We start from the raw sequence: 27,863 nt of genomic DNA, 5'->3' as shown, positions 1-27,863 counted from the left end.
GGCTGGAAGAGAAAAAATGTTCATTTGCAGGTGTGGCTGGAAAGTAACCCGCACCTGCAAATAAAGAATCATCAGTTCTTGTAATAACAGATATGCCTTTATCTTTTGTGGATCAAATATTTTGTGAAAAATGTAGGACTCACAGGCACAAAGCTTTTAGATGTGGTTTCATGATAACAGTATGACTGAGATAAAGGTTCTACATAATCCCCAATGCATATGTTGTTGTTGTTGTTAAAATTTATATGCCACCCTTCATCCATAGATCTCAGGGCAGTTCACAACATAAAATCACAATATAAAAAACACAAAATATATAATAAAAACAAGAACAAGAAAACCACAAACCAATAAACCCCCTCCCACAAACACATTTAAAAGGGGTATAAGATGTTAATCAGCCAAAGCCCTGGTTGCAGGGGAACATTTTTGCCTGGCACCTAAAGGTGTATAATGAAGGCTCCAGATGGACCTCCTGGGGAGACCATTCCACAGAGAGGGGAGCCACTGAAGAAAAGCCATTCTCATGTTGCCATCGTCTGGAGCTCTCATAAAGGAGGTGCACAAAGAAGGGCCTCAGATGATTAACTCAGGGCAGGGTCTGGATAGGTTCCTAAGGAGAGAGGTGGTCCTTGAAATATTGCAGCCCTGAGCCATTTAAGGCTGTAGGTCAAAACCAGCACTTTGAATTGGGCCTGGAAACTAATTGGCAGTCAGTGTAGTTGGGCCAGGATCGGTATAATATGCTCCAACCATCTTGCCCCGGTGAGCAACCTGGCTGCCAAATTCTGTACCAGCTGAAGTTTCTGAAACTTCTTCAGAGGCAGCCCTACGTATAACACATTGCAGTAATCTAACCTAGAGGTTACCAGAGCAAAGACAACAGTAGATATAGCCCCATACTTAGTTAAAGAAAGATTCTTTCCTTAAGTCAGAAAATATTGATATTATTTGCAAACAAAAATTGGAATTACCCTTGAAGTTCATCTAAAAGAAGTAAGCTGAAATAAATAATTGATAGACAGTTTTGTCTCACCAGAACTTAAATAAAATACCAGTCCCTTCTAACGTGATTCCTCAGCCAAGTTTAGTTAAGCTGCTTTAATATTACTATACCGAACATATTACTGGAAGCAAGCTCCAGTGACTTAACAGTTCAGTGGCTCCAGACATGTGGACTACCACTTGGGCATTGCTTTATCATTCTCTTTCACAACAGGGAACCATTCACTGCAGTCACTGGGAAGCAATGATTTAGGCCTTTCAACTTCTATAAGAGACTGGGGTCCTGATTCTTAGTATTGAAGAGCCTTCTAGGCAACACATAAACTAACAATTTCCTGCCAGAGTCATTGAAGAAATGGGGTACCTATTTTGAAGTTTGGTAAGAAACGTAAAAGAATAGCATGGATAAAAGCCTTCTAGGACCTCATCCATACAAATCATCAAAGGCAGGTAAGTATTCAAAACATAATTTAATTTAAGGATTGGAGAAGGAGGTTTAGTAACATTAAATTAAGTTAATATGGAACTACTCTTTGATGAATTAAGGTAAATTTGTGCAGTGAATAATAAGAATTTGACGGTATTACAATCCAAATAAAAAATGACCTTTATCTGCAAGTTTATCTCTAATTGGACAGAGGTACCAGAATTATTAGGAAATTACGGTATAATATTACATTGGCAATTCTAGTTGTTTCAGTTTAAAATACTCAGAGAAATAGTTCAGCCAGATGTAAATTCTACCTTCCTTAATTTAAAATGGTCTCCATCTCTCTCTCTCAAAATATACAAAGGCTAGTATTTAATTCAATAATAGTTTTCTTGTTATTTCAGTGTGAGGTTGACAGCCTACTGCACTGAACACAGTTCCCATGTAAAGTCTACCCTAATTCACCGAGTTTCTATAACATTTCAGTATGCATTTGATACAATTAATAATGCTTAAGTGTTTGGCTGTAGGCTGTTTCAAATTATAGGGCTTGTTAGTGAATGAGGTCATGACATTGACAGGGTATGCTGGGATGGCAATCTTCCCGGGATGCTTATTTATTTATTTAAACTAATTTAGAGGCTTATCTTTATGAGCAAGAACGCTCTCCAGCTGGCTTACACACAAATAAAAATACAACTTTAAACAGCGATAATATTTTTTTAAAAATACAAAACATCCCATATATCCACAACATTAATAAATCCAGCAATAATTCCATGTCCAGCTGAGAATTAAAATGCAGGACTTGGGGCCTTCAACGCCACACTGAAAACCACTCCCATCAGCTCAGGTAGAGAGACTATTAGGCAGTGAGTTAGTCAGTACACTTACATCACAGGAATATAGGAAACTGCTGGTCCAGAGGCTGTCCAGAGATTTAGGAGATGCTGTGGACTCAGACTTTCTGTGTGCAAAGCAGATGCTGTAACATTGAGCCACAGGTCTTCACCGAACCAAATCCTTATTCTGTCTTGGAAGCCCAGCACACTCAAAGTTAGCCATTGGCTGTGTTGCTAATCAGAGAGGTGGTACACTGGCTCCACCCTCCTTGCTCCTTTAGTTGAGCCTGATTCTGAACCTGAAAACCTAGAGAGCTCATTTGGGTTAGGTTCACACCAATCCTTGATTGGGATAGGTTTCCATAATAACAGACTGAGCCAGCATGATGTTCAGTAAGCAGGTTCAATATATTTCTGTATAGAGAAGATTTTAATGTTTGATGTTTTACTGCGCTTAATGTTTTAATTTGTTAGAAACCGCCCAGAGTGGCTGGGGCAACCCAGTCAGGTAGGTAGCATATTTTGTTGTTTCTGCTGCTGCTGCTGTTGTTGTTATTCACCATTTAGAAACTATTGTAGTTAAGTGGTATATAAATTTTTTAAATGAGTGATTAAATAAAATAATGCAACACTTACCCCCTGACCTGACATTCATTAGCAGCTCTCAATGCTTTAAGCAGCCAAACTTCTTTAAATATTTAACAAAATAACTCTCAATTTTCTACCTTTCTCACACACTATTTATACCCATCTTTATCATCCTTATATTTGCATTGAATCTTGACACTTTCTTCTCAAGGTGCAGTGTGGTCACAATCCTGTCAATGTTAAACACTTCAGTGCAATCCTATGTACATTTTCCCGAGAGCATGCCGCATTGAACTGTCAGTCTTATTTCTGATTAAATGCGTATATCATTTCTCCACTAGGCTCTGCTTAACTCTCCCCTTGAAATTACTGTGTCCTGAATAGATTTCACTATGCATGGATTCTGTTCTCTCTCTGTGTGTTTGTGTGTGTGAATTATACTTGCATGATGAGTGGGTAAAATGCATGTATAGAAAGGGAACAAAAGAAGCCGATTTTGCCAGCTCAAACTTTTTACCCATCTAGGCTAGCATCGCCTACTCTAGGGATCGCCAACATGGTGCACTCCAGATGTTGTAAACTCCCTATCAGTCCTAGTACAGCATGTCTAATAGGGATAGTTAGAGTTGTAGTCATAGAATCATAGAATTGTAGATTCGGAAGGGACCATGAGTGTCATCTAGTCCAACCTCTGCAATGAAGGAATCTTTTCTCGAACATGAGGCTCGAACCCATGACCTTGAGATTAAGAGTCTCATGCTCTGCCAGCTGAGGTATTTTCCAATGACATTGGGAGGGCATGGTGTTGACTATTCTTGCCTACTCTGACTGTCATGGTTCTCCAATGTTCCTTCCCTTCCTCAGTAGTCTCTCTGGTACCTACTTGGGTGGCATCCCAGAATTATGTATAGATAAATTTCAAGTATATAATATGCCATATGTTACAATAACCAACGTTTGTTTTTGAAGGGATGGGAAAGGCACGGTGGATATTGCTACCACGTGGACAAAACCCCTCGAAGCTTTGAACACTCCTCCAGTGGCTATTACTGTCCTTCACTTGCAACAATATTGAACAGGTACCTAATTCTACTATACAATTTAAAACAACAACAGTATTTTAACTCTCTTATGACACTGGAGAAGAAAATGGAAGAACCATGCTGGATCAATAGCTAAAACTGACGGAAATAAAATGTTCTGATTGTTATTGCTCGAGTCAAAATGAAAACCGGATAGAATTAATCAGTTACTTGCTAGATTGAAATGTTCAGTGACATGCAATTATTCATGCATGCAAGAATTCTGACATTTTAATTCCTTCAGGGTTGATTTACACCATCTTCATTACAGGAAGCCGGGGAGTGTTTGCTAACAATCCTGACAAATATATACTCATTTGCTCACATGCAGCTATTTGATGCAAACTATTCACATTGTTCGCTTCGTTTTAATAACCCAGTTTTGCCATATGGAAACAATAAGGAAAAAAATAAATGTATAACACCAGTAACAGGTTTTCTCTGGTTACTTAGATGATGCGATTTACTCTTCTTCGTTACTCTTTATTCTCAAATTGAAGTAAACCCCAGGCAATGAGAGGTACTCAATTAAATACTTACACTATTGCAGGGTTTAGCGCTGGCACAGTGGGATTTGCCCCCACTGCATGCCCTCCTCCCACACATGCCCTGTGCTGTCCTGAAATCTGCTCCAGAACAGATCTAGAGGGTACATGGGTGGAACGGGGGGGGGGGATGTACTGGTGTGCAATGAGAAATCCTTGCACAGACTTAATGTTTGCCTTAGTACTACATTGAAGGCAACTCAATTTAATCTGTCTGCTCAGAAGTGAGTCCTATGAAGTTCATTTGGACTTACTCCCTGGAAAGTGTGTATAAGATTGCAGCCTTAGTTATATTTGTGGCTTTGACAAATTTATAGACAGGATATTTTCAGTGCGTGTTCCCCATTGTAGCTAAATTGAGCCTCTAGGAACAGAGGTGTTCATTTGAATACCAGTTGGAGGAGGAATTCTGGCTTCATGCCCTGCTTGTGAAGGATATTGTCCCAACTCCCTTTATCTCTGTTAGGATTCCATTTTGCTTGTTAAAACTCCGCATTTGACATTAGCAGTGCTGCTTAGCCATCCATGTATGAATTCTCAACAACCTCTCCTAGTAGAAATGCACACACACACCCCAGTATATTTCAATCATATCATGCATTCTGATGTGAAAAAATATCGTATTCTAACATAAAAGAATGAAAAGTTGAGAATACATGAAATGTGATTGGCTAGGCGGGACTGTATCATTGAATTTAGGTTAATGTAGAGAATGGATATATTAATCATGGGTTATTAAGAATAGGCGTTTGTAGACAGGTAAAGAATAGCATAATTAATCAGTAATTAATTAAATCAAACATTGAAGGATGGCAGTGTGTGATTACATATTATTATAACGACAAGCTTGGAGTGGGCTAGTCAAAAGAGCATAAGGATCTCTGCTTGGTTTAGAATGAAGATTATGGGTTAGAATCTCTATGGGAAAGGAATAGAAACAATATAAGAAACATTTTGCTTTGGATGTGGTTCTTTGCAGCCTCTCTCAAGTTTTTCAGGAGGCTGACCCTACGTACATTTGTATTCAGTTAAAATCTATCTTTTCACTTGCAGTCTGCATCTTTTCCTTTTGGGTCTCTGGGAGGGATACCTCCAGTCAGTGGCAGAGCTTCATGCTCTGGCACCAGGGGTGGAGAGCAGATGGGGGCATGGCTGGCACGCATCCTGGGGGCATGGCACCCAGCGTGGGGGGGCAGCCACGATGGCCCCCCACCGGGATCGTGGTGCCAGGGGAGGTGCGCTCCCCCCGCCCCCCTCTTCCTCCGCCAGGGCCTCCAGTCTTTAAAATTTCTCCAACAGTTGCAACTTTTCTGGAGGCATCTGGCTGGTCATTGTTTGTCCATCTGAATCAACATTATGTTGATTATGATAACTCGTTTTTATACAGTATAAGCTCTGTGCTTTTAATGTGCATAGGTTTACAGTGGTGCCTCTGCTTACATACTTAATTCATTCTGGAGGTCCATTCTTAACCTGAAACTGTTCTTAACCTGAGATACCACTTTAGCTAATGGGGTCTCCCACTGCTGCCACACCGCCGCCACGTGATTTCTGTTCTCATCCTGAAGCAAAGTTCTTAACCCGAAGTACTATTTCTGGGTTTGCGGAGACTGTAACCTGAAGCGTATATAACCTGAAGCGTATGTAACCCAAGGTACCACTGTAATTCATAGCAGGTGGGGAGGGAGAGTTTAACCCTCCCCTCCCCTGCTGCTGTCCTGATTTTTTTTTAATTTAAAAAACCAACAACTCTACTTTGAAGCTATTATTTGCACTGGAAGAAACCTGCTTCCCCCATTGATCTCAACTGAGAATTTCTCCCCAGCACAAATACCAGCTTTGAAGGAATGCTTTTCATCAGGAATGCAGCCAGGGGAAGAAAGAGTTCCATCCTTTCCCCCTCCCTGCCCCTGTCTGCTGAGATCCCAATAATTATCAGCTCCCACAACAGGTGCAAATGTAAGGATGCATTTAACATTGTGTCTCGTTCAGGCCTCAACTTGCTACCTAAGTGCACAAAGTACAGAGGCTTCCTTGACCTCCCCGGGTGGTGAATTCCATAGTAATAATTTAGGCAGTACTACGGAGAAGGCCCAATCTTACATTTCTGTTTTCCATGCCTCACGAGGTCGCAGGACAAGATCTCTTTTTAAAAAATAGTCTTGCACTGTTTCTGGTAGATGTTCCACACATGTAAACACAAACCTATGTAGGGAGCATGTTACAGAGATGTAGAACAACCACCAGGGATGGCTTTCTGCAGAGTCTTATTTGAATGATGCACCAGTCATGCCAACTGAAAGAACCCTCTTCTGTACCTTTAAAAGAATAACTGTAGTTGGGGAAAGAGATGCCCTCTTAATGTGTGTTGCCCAAGTCATGGATAGCTCAGTTGGTTACAGCATGGTGCTGATGACACCAAGGTTGCAGATTCTATCCCCAAATGGGACAGCTGCATATTCCTACATTGCAGGGGGTTGGACTAGATGATCCTTGGGATCCCTTCCAACTCTATGATTCTGTGATTCCATGTAGAACTGTAGAGCTGAAAGCCGGCATGCTCATGGCATGAGCAGGATGCCAGTTAGAAGAGGCATGTCCTGAGCAAGCGGCCGTTTGAACTTATGGTACATTCCAAGAGATCTAAGCCGGTGAGATCTTGCATATTGTTTTTCTTGAAGTAACTTAGAAGTTTCCTCTAGCGGGGCTTGCCTCTGCATCACAGCCCACCATTTGCCCCCAGTGAAGTATTAAAAACCAGACTCCTAATGTGCTTCACCTGCTGTTCTTATGTACGGTAATTTGTTCAGTTTCAACAGGATTCTATACTTCTTTCTGTATTGCTCAAAAGTATGACTAGGGGGTGCCTCTTGAACTGCGATGTAAGGAATCTAATACCTTGTTTTTATTTCATATTTTTTTCAAGGTTTGAACAGGGTTTTCTCAACAGTATGATTCACAACATGGTGAAAACGGATAACCTTTATTTTTGGATAGCACTGCAAGACCTCAACAATACAGGAGAATACACTTGGCTAAATACAGATGGGAAGCCTCATCGTCTGACCTATACAAACTGGGGAAAATATCAACCTAGTGAGTTATAACTTTTATAGCTATTGTTAATATTTGATTCTTGAAGCAAACATGCCACTTTTCCTCACTTTCTGCTTTCCGCTTATTACCAGGCTGTCTTAATTTGGGCCAGAGTATAACATTAAAATTTACCTCAAGATAATGGAACCTGCAAGTACAACAAACTAAGTGTTTGATAGCCTGATAGATACCAGGGATGGCCTTCATGGTATGTTCCAGCTGCTGTACTACAGTCCCCATAATGGAGGACAGCATCTGGAAGACAATGTCCTAGCCGACATTTAAAACACATGGCTCGAAAGTGTGTTTAGAATTGCAGCCTTAATTTCCAGATTCCATTCTTACAGTTAGCTGCTCATACACTTAACCTAATTAGCAATCTCTTGTGGGCAAATAGTCTGCTAGCAGCTTCACCATTAAAATTGCCTTGTAAGTACTTGCAGAACTAAAAGGCTTGAAAACTATATTTTGTGCTGGTAGGCTTTTGAAGTTATCTGCCAAGCTGCTATTTATCCACTTGAGACAGACCTTCGAACATCTCTCTCTTTGTACTCAGTCCCCATTTAGTAATGCACAGTGATTTAAAGTTGCATCATTCTGTAGTTTCATTTACTTACTCATTTCTTATAGCCGGAAGGACAAGCATTGCCTGTTTTATTATGGAGGAGGATTCTTCTTGTCCTTCAACAGTGACCTCTGCTGGTTGACTATAGGGAAATATATTCAGAGACTTCAAAAGCCTAGTTATTTGGTGTTTCTAGTTATTTGGTGTTTCCTTTCCCCCAGATAACTAAAGCTGTTGTCTATATTATGGTTTCTCAAGAGGGAATTGCTTTGGGGGCAAGTTGTTATGTCTGAGTTTCATGTGCACCTTGCAGAACCTCCAAACAATATATCTCAAACACTGTTTCAGACATAAATCTTGAATCCAGTGGAAAACAGGATCAGGTCTGTAGCAGACAGATGGAGATAGTAGAGGGAAAGGTAGGGGAGGGCAGAAAGGCACACTGCCTTGATAATGGTCAGGTACTGAGTTATTTGGATGAGTTGGCATATTTTTGTAGCATAAGAACTTAAACCATCTAGTTCTAGTGGTGACTACTTCAGTTCCCAGATGTTGTTTTCGGTGTATGTACTATAGATGAAACTGTTGAATAAGGTTGCAATTGTGACTCCATTACTCTGGGAGTAAGCCACATTTAATGCAACAGGACTTATTTCTGCATAGGCATTGTGTAGATTGTGTTGTAGATTAGTTTACTGCTGACATTCAGTGTAATTCTGTAAATTTATCTAAAAAGAGTTCCATTGTATAAAGTAATTCTCTGTCTCTCATATTAAGCATGCACAGGATTGCAGCCTTAAATTATAGTAGTTATGCAGACAAACCCTCAAAGCATAACAAGGTTAGATACTTTCCCAAGCATAGGGGAGGAAAGTATTGATCCTTATCCTCTAGGACTCCTAAAACAATTTTTGTTCCCTTTTGTGAAACTATGGTATTTAGATATTATTTTGGGAATCATAAGTTAATGGCTACAATTAGGGATTAGTAATAATTTTCGTTCCCTGCTCACCACAATTTTTGTTTTTACTTAATAGGTAATAAAGCTCAAATTTCCAAAATTGGACATTATAAATGCAGAGCAGTAACAGCATGAAGAATGCCTGCAATGTTTTGAACAGTATTTTTGTTTTAGTAAAAGTAATAATTTATTTAGGTAGTAATAATTTATTTAGGTAATAATTTATTTAGGTAGCACTGAATGTTTGATGTAATGAAATAAGCCTTAGGTATCACTCAGAACCGGTGTAACAAAAAGCAAAATTTATGTATTTATTTTATGGCTATTAAAATTAAAAGTGGTCATACTATGTAAACATCACATTTGGTAACAGTAAAAGCATGGCATTTGAAAATGGCTTCCTTCTGCTTCTGTCTTTTGGAAGGGAAAAACCTACCACCCAACAAAAAAAATTCCACATTTGGAAAGAAAAAAATGATACTCAACGCTAAAATGTCTTTCTCTCCCCACCCCCACCCCCACCCCACTATAGGGCATTCTGGAGGGTGTGTTGTTATGCAACGACAGAAGGGACCTCTTGGAGTTTGGGAAGTGAAAAACTGTACAAGCTTCAAGGCTATGTCACTATGTAAGCAAAAAGCTAAATACCAAAGAGAAAATGACCCTAATGAAGAATCACATTTTGAGAAGACTTTTAATTCTTGCATGTTTGGATGGGAATCGGACCACAATCTGCTCAGCTGTTATAAGGTGAAAAGGGAGACAAATTTCTCACTGAAAACTCAAATGAAATGAACTTAGGAATCCACGATGGGGTAATAAATAGTATAATATATGCCAGACACAAAGTTCAAGTGGCCCTATTTAGTATGGACAGTTCTGGTTTTCCTGGGAAACCAACATCCCCACATTGTTCCTATTTTTTTCCTTCTGTTGTGCCTTATTAAACTGCTGTAAGTTTGAATTGCTCAAGTTGCCATTCTCCAGGAACAAACTACCCCTCCAGGGCTTCAGTTGGGAAGGATGCAACTTGTCTCGTGTGCATTTAAATACATAGGTATAAATGCTAAAGCACCAGGCAGTGGAGAGCCTGCTGTTATACGTGCTGCAGAAGCTGAGATATATATTTGAAGTTTGATAGAATATTGCCAGGTAGTTTGGGGTTTTTTAATACTGTATCTTTTACCAAAAAGAACAAATAACACCTAAGCTTTTAGACAAAACTATTGCAGAGTGGGTAAATGAATACAACATGCAGCAAGCAAAGTAGACCCTTTAGCCACATATAATAGTTGGGGCAAGCTCAGGCAGTGACACTTGACAGGAGATTTTATACACACATCTCTTTTTTCAGTTGTGGAATGTTGGAAAGCATGGAGTGATATATTTGTAGATAGCAAAAGGATAGAAATTTATTTATTCTAGAACAGGCTTGTAGGTTTTTTTAGTATATGTTGTATACAGTGGTACCTCAGGATGCGAACAGGGTCTGTTCTGGAGCCCCATTCGCATCCCGAACAGAACAGCGCGTGCGCGGGTTGCGTTTTTTCGCTTCCGCACATGCGCGTGACGTCATTTTGACCATCTGCGCATGCGCGAGCAGTGAAACCTGGAAGTAACACACTCAGTTACTTCCGGGTCGCCGCAGAGCACAACCCAAAAGCGCTCAACCTGAAGCGTATTTATCCCGAGGTATGACTGTATTCTCTTCCCTCCATAGTATTTTGACAATGTGCAAATTAAACTATTGGGGGGGGTATTTGTTTTATTGCACAGGTATTTCACAGTGAAAAAGTACTGATGAAAAGGGCTTGGGATGAAGCCGAAGCATTGTGTCAAGATTTTGGAGCACATCTTGCTAGTTTTACACATGCCTTTGAAGAGGATTTCTTGAGCAAACTTTTGAACACCATGTTTCATGTGTAAGTCTTCCGTTGACTATCAAAGAGACTTCTGCAGAAGAGAGGGGAAATCAGATGAGTGTTTTTTCCTTCGATTTCTTTTCATATACAGATGTTTTGAACTTGAATTTAATCTAAGAATAGACTAGAATATTTCTGCTGTAATCATACAGTGTGTGTAAGTTGTAGAAAATAACGTTCACCCGGAAGACTTTACCTTCTTCATTTTGTGGTCTTTTGGCACACTGAGTGAGGATGACACCACATGCATCTGAGAAAATGGACTTCAGTCCACAAATAATGCCAAGAAAAGCTGATTGGGTGTAATATTTAGATGGGAAAACCAATTAAGGCTTCTCTATGTGCTTGTAGCATGCTGTTTGCTTCCTGGTTTCAAAAGGTCAGGAATTGGGTTACCCTTTCAGAAAACTCAGGAGTGAATCAAGCAATTCAGTCAATTTTCCTCAGCTCCGTTCACACATCCTATTCTGATGTGTGCAAAGGTACAATAGTGGCTAACAGTGTTCATCTGTCTTCTGGGGTTTGTTTGTTTTTTAATCATAGTGATGAAGAAAGACAGTTCTGGATTGGACTCAACAAAAGGAACCCATTAGCCGGAGGATCCTGGGAATGGTCTGATGGAACGCCTGTAAATATTTTTTCCCCTCATTACATTGAAATGGGCTTTAAATAGTAGAAAACAAATTAGATTGTTTCCAGTGGTGGCTTTGCTGTATGAAAAAGCATTCCTGCTCATGCAAGGCAGGGAAACCAATTTTCATTAACCCGTCCTACCAATTCAACCTCTAAAAAACCCTGTTCTAAAGGTTCTAGTATCCAATGAAATAGAATCGGAGAAAAGCTATAGAAGGTAGGTGGGATCAGTGAAAGTTGGATGGCCTGAGTTGCATGAGAGGAAAGGTTTTCCACTAAGTCAAAATTACCATTAGATACAACTTGTTTTTCCTGAACACCTGCCTGCTTCACCAATTGATAAACTTCCTGACCATTCAAAACAAGATTCATTCTGTGGTCTGGGTCACACATCACAGTAAGTCAAGCCACAGTTTATATGGTCCATGCAAATTTGCTAATTCCCAGAGAGGAGCTCACACTCACTTTGCCCCTCCCTGGTCCTTTTAGCTCAGAATGGCAGCTAAGCCAAGGTTTAGCTTACTGTGTCATCCAAACATGAGATTGTGGTTAAGCTACCTCCTCACCACAAACTGTAATGGTAGGGCAAACCTTGGCTAACTGCCATGCCCTGCTGAGCTTAAAGGATTGGCAGAAAGCAAAGCAACTGTTCTCATCCAGTGGAGCCAGCATGTTCATGCATTTGAATTTGGTGTTGCACGCAAATGCAGCCTATATCTTTGAGTACACTTTAAACATTGGCAAGCCCTTGCCTTGATACATCATCTCTTAAGGAAAGTGATTTTAAATAATGTAATCAAAGGGAAATTAAAATGGCAGAGTCAGAATGAAAGTGATAGCGGGAAACTATCGTAGGGCCACTAAGATGACTGGACTACTATAAAATAATAAACATAAGGGTCATGGTGTATCATTGGGGACATAAATGGTTCAGCATCTTGGGTACGTACCTGCCCCTGTGGTTTGTTTGGTGTGTTTTTTTTAAAAAGAGATTTTTGGTATTTGGTTGAGATGGCTGCTTTTTGATGGGGTTTGTGTTTTGTTTGGGGAATGGGGATGTTTTTTCCTGCTTTGGGGGTTGTTTCTGAGCATCTTCAGTACCCTGTCCCAATTTTTCTTCTTTTAAATTGATATTTTGTTATACCACAACCATTTCCCACTTGTCCAAATGTTTCCCTGGGCCCAAAAAAGTTGAGGACCCCTTGCTCTATATACCAACGATGAATTACAAACCACGCAGCTTTTGTTGCTGTTCATATTTAGGGATCACACAGGTGGGAAACGCATCTCTATCTGCTTGCTGCTTCCATGTAGTTTAGAGATAATGTTATTATACACACATGCTCATCTTATCTGACACAATCCATGTGTCTGTGGCCAAGTGTACAGTGCACTTTGAGACGTGTCCTTTAGCGTGACCATAAACAAATACAGTCCATACATAAAAAAAGAAGGAGCATAACCTGTCAAAAAGTCTTTTCCTTACTAATTGTATTCATCTTTGTCTGTGTATCATAGCTCAGTTTAATGCACTGTTCTGTGGCAGGTTGCATCTGCTTTTTTAGAAAACAATTACATTGAAGATAATGTGAGGAGCTGTGCTGCGTATACAGTTAATGGAACAGTCTTGCCGCTACACTGCAATTCTGAGCGTGAATGGATATGCAAAATACCGAAAGGTAAAAAAACCTAGCTTAATAATTATATTTTGCTATATGTGGCTATGACTATTTTATAAAGAAGAGGGGTGATGACTCACTATAGAGCGCATACCTTGCATGCAGAATACATTTGAGCTGCTCCCCTGGCTTCCCAGTGTCATGCACTATGGGCGGCAAGTCAGTGGGGATCCAATCCAGAGTGTGACACCAGGAACGCAGGTGAACAGAGCTGCCTCACCAGTTCCTACCGGCAGAAGGACCTGGGTTCAGTCCCCAGAATCTCTAGATACAAAAGGGTGAGGTAGCAAGGTATAAGAAAAGACATGCCTGCGATCCTGGAAAGACACTGCTTGTCAGAGTAGAGAATACTGGGTTAGATGAGCTAAGGGATGCGGGTGGCGCTGAGCCTCTTGGGCCTGCCAATCAGAAGGTCAGCAGTTCAAATCCGCGTGACGGGTGAGCTCCCATTGCTGTGTCCCAGCTTCTGCCAACCTAGCAGTTTGAAAGCATACCAGTGTGAGTAGATAAATAGGTACCACTGCAGTGGGAAAGTAAACGGAGTTTCTGTGCACTCCGGCTCACGGTGTTCCGTTGCGCCAGAAGCGGTTTAGTTCTGCTGGCGACATGACCCGGAAAGCTGTCTGTGGACAAACGCCGTCCCCCTCGGCCTGAAAAGCGAGATGAGCACCGCAATCCTATAACCGTCCTCAATTGGACTTAACCATCCAGGGGTCCTTTACCTTTTTCCCTTTACCTTAATCTTGTCCTCAGGCAGGATACATCCTCACTCATAGCACCAGCAAAACATAATCACAGTTACCAGGATTTGAAGATTACAAGGCAGTATATTTAGGTCGCTTGTATTGTTCATTAGTTTGGAAGTTTTCTTTGTTGATGAGACTTTGGTAATGAAATCCTAGCAAAAGATACTTAAGAAAGGGAGGGTTGTAGTTAAATCATTTATGTGAAAGCCCATTGCATGAGTGGCACAAATTGTTCATTGTTTCTGTTACAGGTGTGAAACCAAGGATTCCACAGTGGTATATACATGGTATGAGGTGGGGAGGGGAGGGTTGGTTTGTTTGTTTTATTCCACACATGCTGCAACAGTATCATTTTATGAAATACTGTATACATATTAATGAACATAATTTTAAAAAGGTTTCTGAATGACATGAATAAAATCAGTCAGTTGTATTAACTTTAATTTTACTTGGATTACCAAAATGTCTTCAAAAAACAAAAACAAGTCTTGTATGTAATCTGAAAATGTACTTGCAGCAGCATCTCCCAAATTAAACAGTTTTAGCAACATCTTACCACTAGGGGTGCATCTTTATCCAAACATGCTGCAAGTTCTGATCTAGAAGGATTTTGCTCCTTTTGTGGAACGTCAGCTCCACAGAAATAAAACTGAATTAACTATAAAATTACCTCACGAACATATTCAAATAGATAATATGTAACTTGATTTTTTAGAGCCATCGTGGTTTTATTATCAAGGAGCAGAGTACCTTTTTTATGACAGTGCCTCAGACTGGTCCACTTTTCAGTTTGTTTGTGGCTGGCTCCGTGGTAATATAGCAACAATACATTCTTCCAACGAACAGGAATTTATCCACAGCAGAATAAAAAAGGTAACATAACCAGTTATTTTTCTACATTTTCAGGGAACAGCATTTATCCCTGCCTCCTCCGTCTTACCAAAAAAACCAACCTGGGGATTAGACACTTTAAAATATTTGAAAGACATTTATAGTTCAACTCTTATAGTAGCCATCTCTACATAATTGTGACAAATGTAAATATATAGTAACTCCAAACTAGTGAAATGCAGTTTCTTTTCTCTTCAGAGACTGAGGCAAGTTAATGGTGTAGGTGCTCTCTGAAAAAGACAGCTGTAATGCTGTTGTTGTGTATCTTCTCTTGACAAATGGCTGGGTAGGTGGTGTGGCTGGGCTGCATCAAATGGGAAGACTGACAAGCCTAACTTGGCCCACAGGCCAAAGGTTCTTACTACTGCTATGTAAAGGTAAAAGGTAAAGGGTCCCTGGACAGTTAAGTCAAGCCAGAGGCGACTGTGAGGTGGTGCTGTTGTTGTTGTTTAGTCGTGTCCGACTCTTCATGACCCCATGGACCAGAGCACACCAGGCACTCCTGTCTTCCACTGCCTCCCGCAGCTTGGTCAAACTCATGTTCGTAGCTTCAAGAACACTATCCAACCATCTCGTCCTCTGTCGTCCCCTTCTCCTTGTGCCCTCCATCTTTCCCAACATCAGGGTCTTTTCCAAGGAGTCTTCTCTTCTCATGAGGTGGCCAAAGTATTGGAGCCTCAACTTCAGGATCTGTCCTTCCAGTGAGCACTCAGGGCTGATTTCCTTCAGAATGGAGAGGTTTGATCTTCTTGCAGTCCATGGGACTCTCAAGAGTCTCCTCCAGCACCATAATTCAAAAGCATCAATTCTTCAGCAATCAGCCTTCTTTATGGTCCAGCTCTCATTTCAATACATCACTACTGGGAAAACCATAGCTTTAACTATACAGACCTTTGTTGGCAAGGTGATGTCTCTGCTTTTTAAGATGCTGTCTAGGTTTGTCATTGCTTTTCTCCCAAGAAGCAGGCATCTTTTAATTTTGTGACTGCTGTCACCATCTGCAGTGATCATGGAGCCCAAGATTCTTTAATTCCTCCTCACTTTCTGCCATCAAGGTTGTGTCATATGCATATCTGAGGTTGTTGATATTTCTTCCGGCAATCTTAATTCCAGTTTGGGATTCATCCAGCCCAGCCTTTCGCATGATGAATTCTGCATATAAGTTAAATAAACAGGGAGACAATATACAGCCATATTGTACTCCTTTCCCAATTTTGAACCAATCAGTTGTTCCATCTCCAGTTCTAACATAGAGATTTCTCAGGAGACAGATGAGGTGATCAGGGACTCCCATTTCTTTAAGATTTTGCCAGTTTGCTGTGATCGACACAGTCAAAGGCTTTTGCATAGTCAATGAAGCAGAAGTAGATGTTTTTCTGGAACTCTCTAGCTTTCTCCATAATCCAGCGCATGTTTGCAGTTTGGTCTCTGGTTCCTCTGCCCTGTCGAAATCCAGCTTGCACTTCTGGGAGTTCTCGGTCCACATACTGCTTAAGCCTGCCTTGTAGAATTTTAAACATAACCTTGCTAGTGTGTGAAATGAGTGCAACTGTGCGGTAGTTGGAGCTGATACATGATTTCTGCCGTTCATTTTAATGTTTCCCATATTTTCATTTTAATGGACTGGTATAACATAAGTAAGACGGAGTTGGATAAATCTGTATACCAGCAAGCAAGAAATTCATCTAACATTTGTTTTTGTTTCTTAATTGTTTTTTTAAAAAATTACAGGTATCAAAAATGAATAATGATTGGTGGATTGCATTACATTCAGAAATAGCTACTGGAGGATTTCGGTAAGACTGAATTATTATGTCCAATTTTACAAAATATGCTTAGATTTGACACCAAGGGAGAGAGATCTGGACTTCAAGACATTTCCCTTACAATAATATCTTCTGGATTATAAATATAAGTGTAATACGGTTTTTTCGTATGACTTCTTGAGGGAAATGGGAAGGAAACCCACCCCCCGCAAAAAAACCTAAACAAATTATTTCTGTCTTCTTATAGTTGGCTTCTGGTGAAAAGATTCTTTTTCTGTCATCTGTTCTATTTTGAATTTACTGAACTCCTGTTTTAGATTAGATCTTTGTTACAGATTTGGGGGGGGATATTTGTACTGTAGAATATGCTGGTAATCTATTATCTTCAAGTGTTGCAGCTTCTTTGACTGTTACAGAGTTGAATTCCTCTGGTCCTGTCCCTCATTTTTGTATTGAATAATCATTCAGTCATGGATTTTTATTATTTTTTTAAAATGATATATTTAATTATATCTTAATCCACTAATTGATAAGCAAATCAATGAATTCAAAGTCATTGTTCTAGAAAATGCGTTATATTTTCCAGTCATTTCTCCCCTTTCTTCAGTGGAATTCCAGGGTGGTTTCCCATCCAGTACTGCTAAGATGCAGATATGCTTAGCTTCTCAAGATTGATTCAACTTGCCTTCAGACTGCCTATGCCCTAGATTTAGAATAAAGGGTTTTTTGACAGTCATTTGCAGTGAAAGAACTAAATACTTAAAATGTCTACACAGATGGGCAGACGGCTCACCATTATTATACGAAAACTGGGGAGGAGGTGAAGAAAGACCTATGAATGCGGAAGGGGAGAAATGTGGTTTTATTTCTTCCCAAACAGGTACAATATATATATATTGGGCTTCTAGTCATCAGTGACTCATTGAAATGAGAAGGAGACTGAAGGAGATTTGCTCATGGAAGCAGGCTACTGTATGCATATCAACTGTTTGTTCAATAATGCATAAATTAGGTGCATATGCAAATTCTGATGTTGTGTATTACTTTATACTAGGTGTGAATTCTCATCTACGTTTTAGTGCAACCAGTCATATGCAACTGCACATGACTTAAGCTCGGTTGGGAGTTCAAGGCTAAGCTACTGAATAACATACAAAACCAAACTGAGTCATATGTGGTTAGAGAAAAAAGAACTCTTTTATACAACACACATTTCAAAGTAACTTGCAAAGAAAAATGGGGTGTGTATTATCTTTTGATCACTGGTATCCCAAAACATATCCTAAAACACATCATTTTGAAGCAAGTCTCATTGAAAACACTAGGACTTGCCTCCTGTTTCCTGCAAATGAAATATTTAGGAAGCTATTTTGTTACATAATTTATTGTAGGGGAATAGGAATGCAGTCTAATTTAGGTTGGATCCAGCCCAATATATTCTCAGATAACACAGTAGATATTTATATCATTTCTGCCAGGTTTTTCCTCCATGATAAATTATGCATATGCATTTCATAACAAAAAATATATAAAAATCTGTTTTTCTGGCCAGAGCTGTGTTGAGGATGTGTTTCTGGCCACAGGTGCTGTGTTTGTCATCCAGACTGCAAATCCTCGAGAAGCCATATGCTTTTGTTTTGTTTCTCCCTTTTCTCTTTGTATACCTGTTCTTTTAATCTTTTCCTGTATGGAATCAGTTGCTCTGCAGCCCAATTTAAGTGAGCAAGCAAGCAAAACATTGGCATTTTACTAGCAGATGAAACACCCTATTAGCAAAAGTTACTTAGCATGGCACTTATGTGAATGATAGTAAGTGCTGCCACAGTGCCTCTTTCTGTGCTCAATAGGACTTATCCACACTTGCTCTTGTATCACTTCGTTTCCCTGGTGGAAGCTGCTCTTTACTGCTCAGTCAGAACAAACAGCAATTTGGGTTTTGCCTGGATTGCCCTTTGTTCCTATCTATTTGTTCCTTTCCCCTTGAAAGGAGTGGGGCAAGAGAAAACCACTCGGACCCATACTGTCTAGGCGCAGTACAAGCAGAAGTGTGGATGAGCCCTAAGGCTCAAGAAAATGCGCATAGGATCACAGCCTTAAGAGTACAACCCAAATGACGTGATCCAAGTGCTTCTTTCTGTCAGTGGCGTAGCGTGGGGGGTGCAGGGGGGGCCGGCCACACCGGGCGCAACATCTGGGGGTTAGGGTTAGGGGGCGCAAATCCACGGGTTAGGGAGCGCAAATCCACGGGTTAGGGGGTGCAAATTACTTGCCTTGCCCCAGGTGCTGACAACCCACGCTACGCCACTGCTTTCTGCCATGGCCACCAAATTGCCCTTCTACAGTTTTACCTATGGCATACAATGAATCACTATTTCTACAATAGAAAGTTTACAGTCTAATCTTGGGGAGCTCAGAAAACATCCCCACAAACCATATGGCAGCTTCTTTCATCCCAGCAATGATTGTTGTAGGTCCACACTATACCTTGGAAAAGAACCACAAGCCCTAATATTGGAGAAAGTTTTGAGCACTGTGAAATGGCCTTTTCCAGTTTTTGCTCCCACATTATTGAGCTTAGAGCAAAGTTGCTTCATTTGTGAAAATCAAGGCTTCACACATGGAGATGTTACATTTTTTGTTCTTGTAATTACTAGCTACAAGAAAGAGGATTCTGGAACAAAGTCAAGCCTGTTGTGTTTCTTACATTGAGTTTTCAACAAAAACAGAAGTTCATAAATACTATTCATGTGTTTTTAGTGTTGCATCAGCAGCTGTTTATGGCAATATAGTTTGATTAAATAAGTTGGGATTAAATAAGTGTTCTTCTGGAAGGGACATAAGTCTCAATAACCATTGCCCATAAATCATAACGTATAAAACAAATTTATAGCCAGTGTTTTTATAGCTGTATTTACATAGTAAGTTTAGTATTAATAAGTATTCTGATTTATTATTATTATTATTATCTTAGGGTTGTGGGGATTTGCAAGCTGTACCAATTCTCTACCTTGTATCTGCAAACGTAAAAAGATATGGACTATTGAGAGAGAAATACAAAAAGAGCAGCCTAATCAGGGAGTCTGCCCCAAAGGATGGCTTTATTTTGCATTCAAGGTACTTTCTTGCTTTGTTTGAATCAACAAAAACCAGAGCATATTAACATACACTTTTAAAAATAAATGTGCATTTGGATGCTGCTAGTGTTTAAGAGGAAATTTTCTCATATATAATTTGTTCCCATTGATTTATAGCAGAGTTCACCAACTTGTCAGCCGCAGAAGCATACGTGCTTTGCCTGATACTCACAGGTTCTCCCTCCTCTTTCCCATTGAAATTAGACTTGAAATAAGCATTCTTTTGCAGCCAATAGAAGTACAGTTTCTACAGTTTGTCCCTAAAGATTGATGACTACTGATTTATTGGAAAATCTGACCATTTCGTCAGAAGGAAGACAAATGTTGAGAGCAGATGAAACAACTGGGAGGCCTTGATATCATATGTTACAGCTATAGCTAATAATGGCCACCTTCCTGAAGGTGGCAAGCACCCCTGTCAACATAGTACAGTGGTACCTCGGGTTAAGTACTTATTTCGTTCTGGAGGTTCGTGCTTAAACTGAAATTGTTCTTAACCTGAAGCACCACTTTAGCTAATGGGGCCTCCCGCTGCCACCACGCTGCCGGAGCACAATTTCTGTTCTCATCCTGAAGCAAAGTTCTTAACCTGAAGCACTATTTCTGGGTTAGCGGAGTCTGTAACCTGAAGCGTATGTAACCTGAAGCATATGTAACCTGAGGTACCACTGTAGTGCAAAACTAACTAGTTAATTCAGCAGAACCTGGAAATTGGATTTACACTGTCCCTGTGAATCTGGACAGCCTCCATAGCAAAAAGACATACATTTCCAAAATGGAAGGATACTGTAAACCCAGCTATAGAATCACTGTTCAACTCAGATTCTGCTTATGGGCTTCCCATAGAACATCTGACTGGCCATTGTGAGAACAGAATGCTAGACTAGATTGGCCTTTGGCCTGATCCAGAAAGGCTGTTCTTATGTGCCCTTGGTGAGTTACCTCAGGCAGAACCATGGAAAATCAGCAGCTCATACCTGGAGCAACCATTCAGGCTGCAACTATGCACTTGGCTGAGTTTTTTTGGCTGAGATTTCTCCTGCCTCTAACACTTCCTCCCAGCACCCAAAAGTAATAGTGGGAATTTCCACACAGACACACACTTTAATTCTCCTTTGTCTTGACCTAATCTTCACACAGCCACCGTCAGCAGTTTCCCTTGGCAAACTGCCTCGCTAGCCAATGTTGCTCATCACTTCACTTTTTTCCACTGTCAGATTTCTCTCCCTTGTGGCTTTCTGTTTCCAAATACACTTAATTCTTCCTTATTCATCTATTTTCCTAATCTGGGGTTTCTTTTGTATTTCCTCCCCCACCTTAATACGCTCAAGAGTATGTACTTGTTTTCAGAAGTGGCCAGCATTGTGGGGCTCCTGCCAGTGTGCCTGCTTAGCCCTAAATCTTGCCCCATCCTGGTAAGTGGAACAGCACAACATTTGGAAGGGTGGTCTCTGCACACACACACGCACGCATGCGCACACACACATACGTCAGCCACTCCTGTTCATTTTCCTTTCTTCAACTTACTTCTTCATTCTTTCCAAACTTCCTCTTGTCTAGGCCATGCAACTCAAATCCTATATGGGTTATTCAGGGCCAAAACACATGTGATCTGTCTTTGTCTTTAATGGTGCAAGTTTACTTTGGGGGGTGGGGGTTAATGGACAGTTTATTAGGGTTCCCCCACTTTTCCCATAGCATAGTTTGGTCTTTCCCTCCCCACCCTCCATTTGACTCCTTAATCTCTTCAATCATGTCCTGGTTAAATGTGTTCTGGGCAGTGAATTAAATAAAGATCAAAATCAATACACAACAACCTTTTGTTGTGTTATCAGTGAAGCAGATGGCAGATTGGTAAGGCTGCTGTTTCTATGCTAAGCCTCCCGCTTTTGGTGGCAAGATGTGAGCGACTTGGTGAAGAGCTGCAGAAAGTCACTCCAAATCTCTTGGAAGAATGGGTTTTTATGTTGTTTGCAAAACAAGATTTTCTCATGAGCCGCTAATTGTAAAAAAAAAAAAGTCCTGCATCGAACCATCCATAACTGGTGTGACTCAGGATTTCCAGTGATGATGAATTTTTCGTTTGGCTGCCAGAGAAGCATTTGTCTGTGGGCAAAATGCCCAGGCGTTGAAAGCGTGCTGGTGTCCAGTAGGCTCAATGCAGTGTTTTTGTTGTGGTTGTTGTTGAATTAGTCTCAGTCTAATATCGCAGGTGGCTGCCTTAACGCTGCACAAAGCTTTTTGTCCATTGTGCTGTTGCTAGGCAAGTCTCCAGTTATGTGTTCCCGTTTTGTCTGGTTCAGTTCACGACTGGGCTTAGTGCATTACATACTAAGGAACAGAAGCATTTGTTAAGTTTTCTGCAGAGTGCCAAGGAACGTGCCATGAGTAATAGGTCTGGTGTATCCCTGCACTTAGTGCATCTGATCCAAATTTTCCCTTTCTACTGTGTTGCGGAAATTGCCAAGTTCCTACCAAGAGCAGAGGGGACCTTAAACGCCTCCTGGAATGTAGCCAAGGTTTAAAATGTGCTGTTCTGTGTTGGGAGCTGTGTGATCCCTCTTTCTACCCACTGTTTCCACAGCACTGAGTTGCTGGCTATTATTATGTATGGGTTGCCCTAGAGAGTAAGGTCTAGGTGAGAAAGTAGGTCAAAATATACCCTTCCCCTCCATTAAGAGTTACTGCTCCATTTAAATAGCTATTTCCTTTTTTGAACAGTGCTTTCTGGTGCAGATTCCAAAGGACCCAGGCCTCCTGAAGAGCTGGAATTCTGCACAAGCATTCTGCAGTCACTATGATGGATCGCTTGCTTCAATTGAAAATGAAGTTGAACAAGGTATAATAGTGAACCATTTCATAACAGCACTATAAAGATTTTTTGTTTGTTTGTTTTATGTTTATGTTTTATGTTTGTTTTATGTTGGCCTAACCAACAGATAACCTGTGCACCTTAAATAAAACCACAAGTGAGTTGTAACAGCTTCAGTAGCTATTCTTAAGTATTGGTACTGAGAGGATCCAAATACAATTCCTTCAACACTAAAAATAATATGACCTGAGTGAGTTTTCTGTGCTAGATTCAAATATTTGTTGTTTTCTACTATGGCTGTAAAATACTACTGCACATCATTTAGTTACCACTACAGATCTTCTCTTCCAGCTGTACTTTGAAGTCTGTAGTTAAAAGAGGAGAAATGTATTTTCATTGGAAGTCATTCCATTCTGGGAAAGGTCCCATCTCTTGGGAAAAGAAAGCAGGGCTAAAACTGTTTTCTGGCATTTGGGACGGACACACACACACTTGATGTCTATTTGTCTTCCTGCCTCAGACAGCAAAACAAGATTTCTGCTGAGCTCTTTAAGAACTGCAAAAATCAAAAGGCAATGTCAAAACAATATCAGAAAGACAATCTGCAGACACCCAACGGCTTCAGCACTTCCTCCCTTTAAGCCAGATAGGAAGGGAAGGTTTGGGAGTATGTGGCTTAGGGTAGTATCTGAAAATGTACTTAACTAACACTGCACAGACTGGCAGACACTTCACTCTCTCCACCTGGGAACAGCCAGGGGCCAAGAGAATAAATATGTCATTAAGAAATAGATATACGTATCTCTCAGAAGTGTTTTGGAGGAAAGCATACCAGCCTCTTCTGATTTGATTGAAATCTGTCCCATATATTCTCCAAAGACCGTATGACTTCCCGAAAAACATGTCCTGTAGCTAAAGTTATCCTGTCCATGGGTTCTGATGACTTGCTGTCACCTCTCACACTAAAAGAAGTGAAACATACCACTGCGTAGATTTTGTATGGCCTTGTGGACTTCATCCATGTGGGCAAATGGGCTTTCCTCAATCTCAGACATCTTCAGATGCCTAAAACATTGCCTTAAAAGGATGTCATTTGTTGCTGCCCTCGTAACCTCCTCCAGAATTAAAGGTTGATTACTTGAGGATCAGGGATTCCTGCCTCACGCAGGAAATGGCCTTAGACCTGCCTTCTGTTACAGGAGGTGGGTTCTAACCTGATATTGAAAAGAGCAAAAATAGCACCGGGTAAAAACTTCCCATTTCAAAATACTGATAACTAACTAGTGCCAGTGCTTGCTAGGGTAAGGTGCCAGATCTAAACACTATCACTATCACCCATTCTTGTATTGTGTTTGCATTAGAAAAGTATTCTACTGCATTCAGCCTTTGCAAATAAACTTGGAAACTGACAGTACGAAGGAGACAGAGGTACAGAGAGCTATATAGGGAGGTTACCTGAAAGTAAGCCTGAGTTATTCCCATGTAACTGTGCCTGGCATGACAACCTTTTTGCCATTTCACACTTTCCCTGGGAGGAAAAAGGAGAAGAAGCTGCTGTTGTCTGTGTCTGTTGCGTATTGGGCCCTCATTTCTTTTTCTATTGTTTTGACTGCATTTATTGTTCTGGCTTCCGCCAGAGCAAATGACCTTTTTGGAAAGATAGTGGAACAACTGAGGACTAGACTGCGGTGAAGAATGCTGTAGCTACTTCTTCATTTCCCTTCCAAAGAAAGCTTCAAGTGGGTGGTCACAATTGTGGGAACAGTTGCCTAGAATTAAGGCTCAATTAATTCACCAGGACTTATTTTCGAGTAAATAGGCATAGATCAAACTGTGTTAGCCTCTGTTGTAGCACCCACAAGAGGCAAAATACACCACAGAGTAGGTGGGGAAAGAAAACAGAGCATTACATCAGGTCATTTCCCACTGACTTAATCAGTAGTTTTTTCATTTCTCACTTCCATGTGACTTCAGCCTCTGTAAAGTGCCACTGAGTAGAGACTAACTTAATTGTTTTGCTTCTGTTCTTAATGAGTTAAAAAAAGTCTGTCATCTTCAATTGCTTGATTTATACCTACAGGTGATTCATTTCTAACTGTGATTTCCTTGTTTAGCTTTCATAACAATGAATCTGTTTGGGCATAAATCAAATGTCTGGATTGGTCTGCAGAGTACTGATTACGAAAGATGGGCCAATGGGAAAGAGGTGGAATATTCCAACTGGTATCCAGCAGAAGCAGTGCAGGCAAGTGTTAAAAGTAGCTTTGTGTGGAGTTTTTGTTTGTGCGTTTTTTGACATTGGCTTTTTCTTGTATCCTCCTTTTCAGTCCTTTCTAATAAACATTGTCATAATGATAATAATAATAATAATAATTTATTACTTATACCCTGCCCATCTGGCTGGGTTTCCCCAGTCACTCTGGGAGGCTTCCAGCAGAATATTAAAAGCACAATAAAAGATGAAGCTTCCCTAAACAGGGCTGCCTTCAGATGTCTTCTAAAAGTCAGATCATTGTTTATTTCCTTGACATCTGATGGGAGGGCGTTCCACAAGGCGGGCGCCACTACCGAGAAGGCCTCCTGCCTGGTTCCCTGTAACCTCACTTCTGAGGAAGTGAGGAAACTGCCAGAAGACCCTTGGAGCTGGACTTCAGTATCTGGGCTGAACTGTGGGGGTGGAGATGCTCCTTCAGGTATACTGGGCCAAGGCTGTTTAGAGCTTTAAAGGGCAGCACCAACACTTTGAATTGTGCTCGGAAATGTACTGGGAGCCAATGTTGGTCTTTCAGGACCCGTGTTATATGGTCTCGGTGGCCACTCCCACTCACCAGTCTGACTGCTGTGTTCTAGATTAGTTGAAGTTTCCAGGTTACCTTCAGAGGTAGCCCCATGTAAAGTTCATTGTAGTAGTCCAAGCGGGAGATAACTAGAGCATGCATCACTCTGGCGAGGCAGTCTGCGGGCAGGTAGGGTCTCAGCCTGCATACCAGATGGAGCTGGTAGACAGCTGGTAGACAGGATTGCACAGGGGGGTTAAGGCTATTAATGGCTACTAGCCATAGTAGCCATTAATAGCCTGGCTACTAGCCTGGATTGCACAGGGGGGTAAGGCTATTAATGGCTACTAGCTCTACCTGCACTATCAAAGTCAGCCTGCCTCTGAATGCCCGTTGCTGAGAATCAAAAGTGAGAAGAGTGCTGTTGCTCTTGGATACTGCTTGCTGGCTTCCCATGGGCCAATGATAGAATAAGTTGCCTTTGGCCTGATTCAACATGGCCTTCATATATTCACTATTACTCTGCATTTTCATTAAACTTTTTTTAAAAATCTTTTTATTGATTTTCTTTTTTCTCATTACACATATACTTATAACATACAATTTACATAGCACCTCTCCCTCCCCCCCCCCTTGGACTTCCCTCAACTTCCATTCCTGACTTATTATCCTCATTATTATATTCTGCTATTTTCTACAAATATATTTTCCCTTTAATTACATTATTTGTTCCCTATCCATAAAGTTGTGGATGTTTTTTAAAATTCTACCATCAGGTCAATATTCTTTATTTGCTTCTGCAAATATAATATAAAAGGTTCCCAATCTTTTTCAAAATCACTATTGCCCTTTTCCCGAAGTCTGTCTGTCAGCTTCGCCAACTCCGCATAATTCATCAGTTTTTCTTGCCATTGTTCTTTTGTTGGAATTTCTCCAGTCTTCTAGTTCTGTGCTATCAATATTCTTGCCGCTGTCGTAGCATACATAGTGTTCTTTTCTCTTTCGGCAGATCTTGTCCTAAAATACCCAACAGGAAGGCTTCTGGCTGCTTAACAAATGTTATTTTAAACATTTTTTTTAATTCATTATATATCATTTCCCTATATACCTTAATACTTTTACAGTCCCACCACATATGGTAAAAGGTCCCTTCAACCTTTTTATACCTCCAACACTCCCTCTGTTCATTTTAATATATTTTAATATATATTTTTTATGTTTTGGCCAATTTCACCAGTGAGAATATTGTACATCTTTTTTAGTAATTTTGAGTTCTCTTCTATTACTTCCTTTTGGAATTTAGAAACCGTGTAAAGAAAGCCTTTCTTATTGTCCTCTTTGAAGATACCTTTTAGCTGCCTATCACGCAACCAACTTTGCAAAAGTTGGTTGGTTAAACTTTTTATTTTTTAAGTACCGGGAAATCTATTGCTCTTTCATAAAAGGTTCAGGGTCTTTTCATTACTGTATCTACTGAGTAATCTTCTCTACTTTTTCTGATGATCATTTTGTTAATATGGCACATATATATGTGTATGTATGTATATGTGTGTGTGTGTGTGTGTGTGTGTGTGTATGTATGTATGTATATGTATATGTGTGTGTATTGTTCTCACAGTGATTTGCATCATAACATATTGTTTACAGAATCACCATGATCACAGTACAGAAATCCAAGAAAAAGCTCCGCTATGTGCTTCCATATTAAATAAACCTAGCTTCAGTTTAATGGGAAAATGGCACCTAGAAAACTGTGGAAAAAGTAATGGGTTTATCTGCCAAAAGGCTCAAGGTAAAAAAATATTTTTTTCCTACTTACCCACCCCTAAAAAGGCACTTATATATGTCTACTCCAAATTAAGTCTTACTGAATTTACAGGGGTTACTCTCAGATAAGTAGATAAAGGATTGAAAAACTATTGTGTGTGTTGAATGAGTATATGCACATCTGTTGAGCGAGGGTGTGTTTGTGTTTGTGGAGGGGGGCAGGTCCTGAGCACACACCCATTGCTGCACTTGTGGTCCTCAGAGGCAAAAAAAAGAAGTACCATAAATCATGTAACATTTGTTTTTGTAAGCATGTATGTTCTGTTTGTTTTCTGTGTAAGAAAATTTCCAAGACATATTAGCACTTCAGGAGGTATAATAGTCATAGTATGGGATTTAGCTTACTATTTAACATTTAACATTATTTTGCTCCAACAGTGTTCCTGGCATTGTGCAAAACACAGAAAGTATTTTCCCTACCCTCAGTGATTACTGCTACAATTAGTAATTGGATTTTAGAAGGCTGAGAAGCAGGAAGAGAAGGGGCCAGCACCCTCCCCATTCTGCAAAGTATAAACTGCTAGTTGGTGCTGCTCTTTCCACACATCTCTCTTGGCTCTGT

The 27,863-nt window shown here is 40.4% G+C and overlaps 1 protein-coding gene across 1 annotated transcript in view; it reads left to right on the top strand.

Moving 5' to 3' along the window:
* Window positions 1-27,863, top strand: part of PLA2R1 (phospholipase A2 receptor 1) — a 55,657-nt gene that overhangs the window by 18,432 nt on the left and 9,362 nt on the right. Inside the window, exons 10-23 of the mRNA XM_081907158.1 lie at window positions 3,835-3,944; window positions 7,419-7,588; window positions 9,647-9,864; window positions 10,891-11,036; window positions 11,580-11,664; window positions 13,216-13,348; window positions 14,346-14,381; window positions 14,810-14,967; window positions 16,717-16,781; window positions 17,528-17,631; window positions 19,723-19,865; window positions 22,607-22,724; window positions 24,812-24,936; window positions 27,122-27,266. Of these exons, the coding sequence (XP_081763284.1) occupies window positions 3,835-3,944; window positions 7,419-7,588; window positions 9,647-9,864; window positions 10,891-11,036; window positions 11,580-11,664; window positions 13,216-13,348; window positions 14,346-14,381; window positions 14,810-14,967; window positions 16,717-16,781; window positions 17,528-17,631; window positions 19,723-19,865; window positions 22,607-22,724; window positions 24,812-24,936; window positions 27,122-27,266 (1,756 nt within the window). The remainder of the gene's footprint in view (window positions 1-3,834; window positions 3,945-7,418; window positions 7,589-9,646; window positions 9,865-10,890; window positions 11,037-11,579; window positions 11,665-13,215; window positions 13,349-14,345; window positions 14,382-14,809; window positions 14,968-16,716; window positions 16,782-17,527; window positions 17,632-19,722; window positions 19,866-22,606; window positions 22,725-24,811; window positions 24,937-27,121; window positions 27,267-27,863) is intronic.

Source organism: Podarcis melisellensis (genome assembly GCF_964234715.1).
Source record: "Podarcis melisellensis genome assembly, chromosome: 1".
Lineage (NCBI taxonomy): Eukaryota > Metazoa > Chordata > Lepidosauria > Squamata > Lacertidae > Podarcis > Podarcis melisellensis.
The sequence above is the reverse complement of the archived record's forward strand: the minus strand, read 5'-3'. Positions and strand labels throughout refer to the sequence as shown.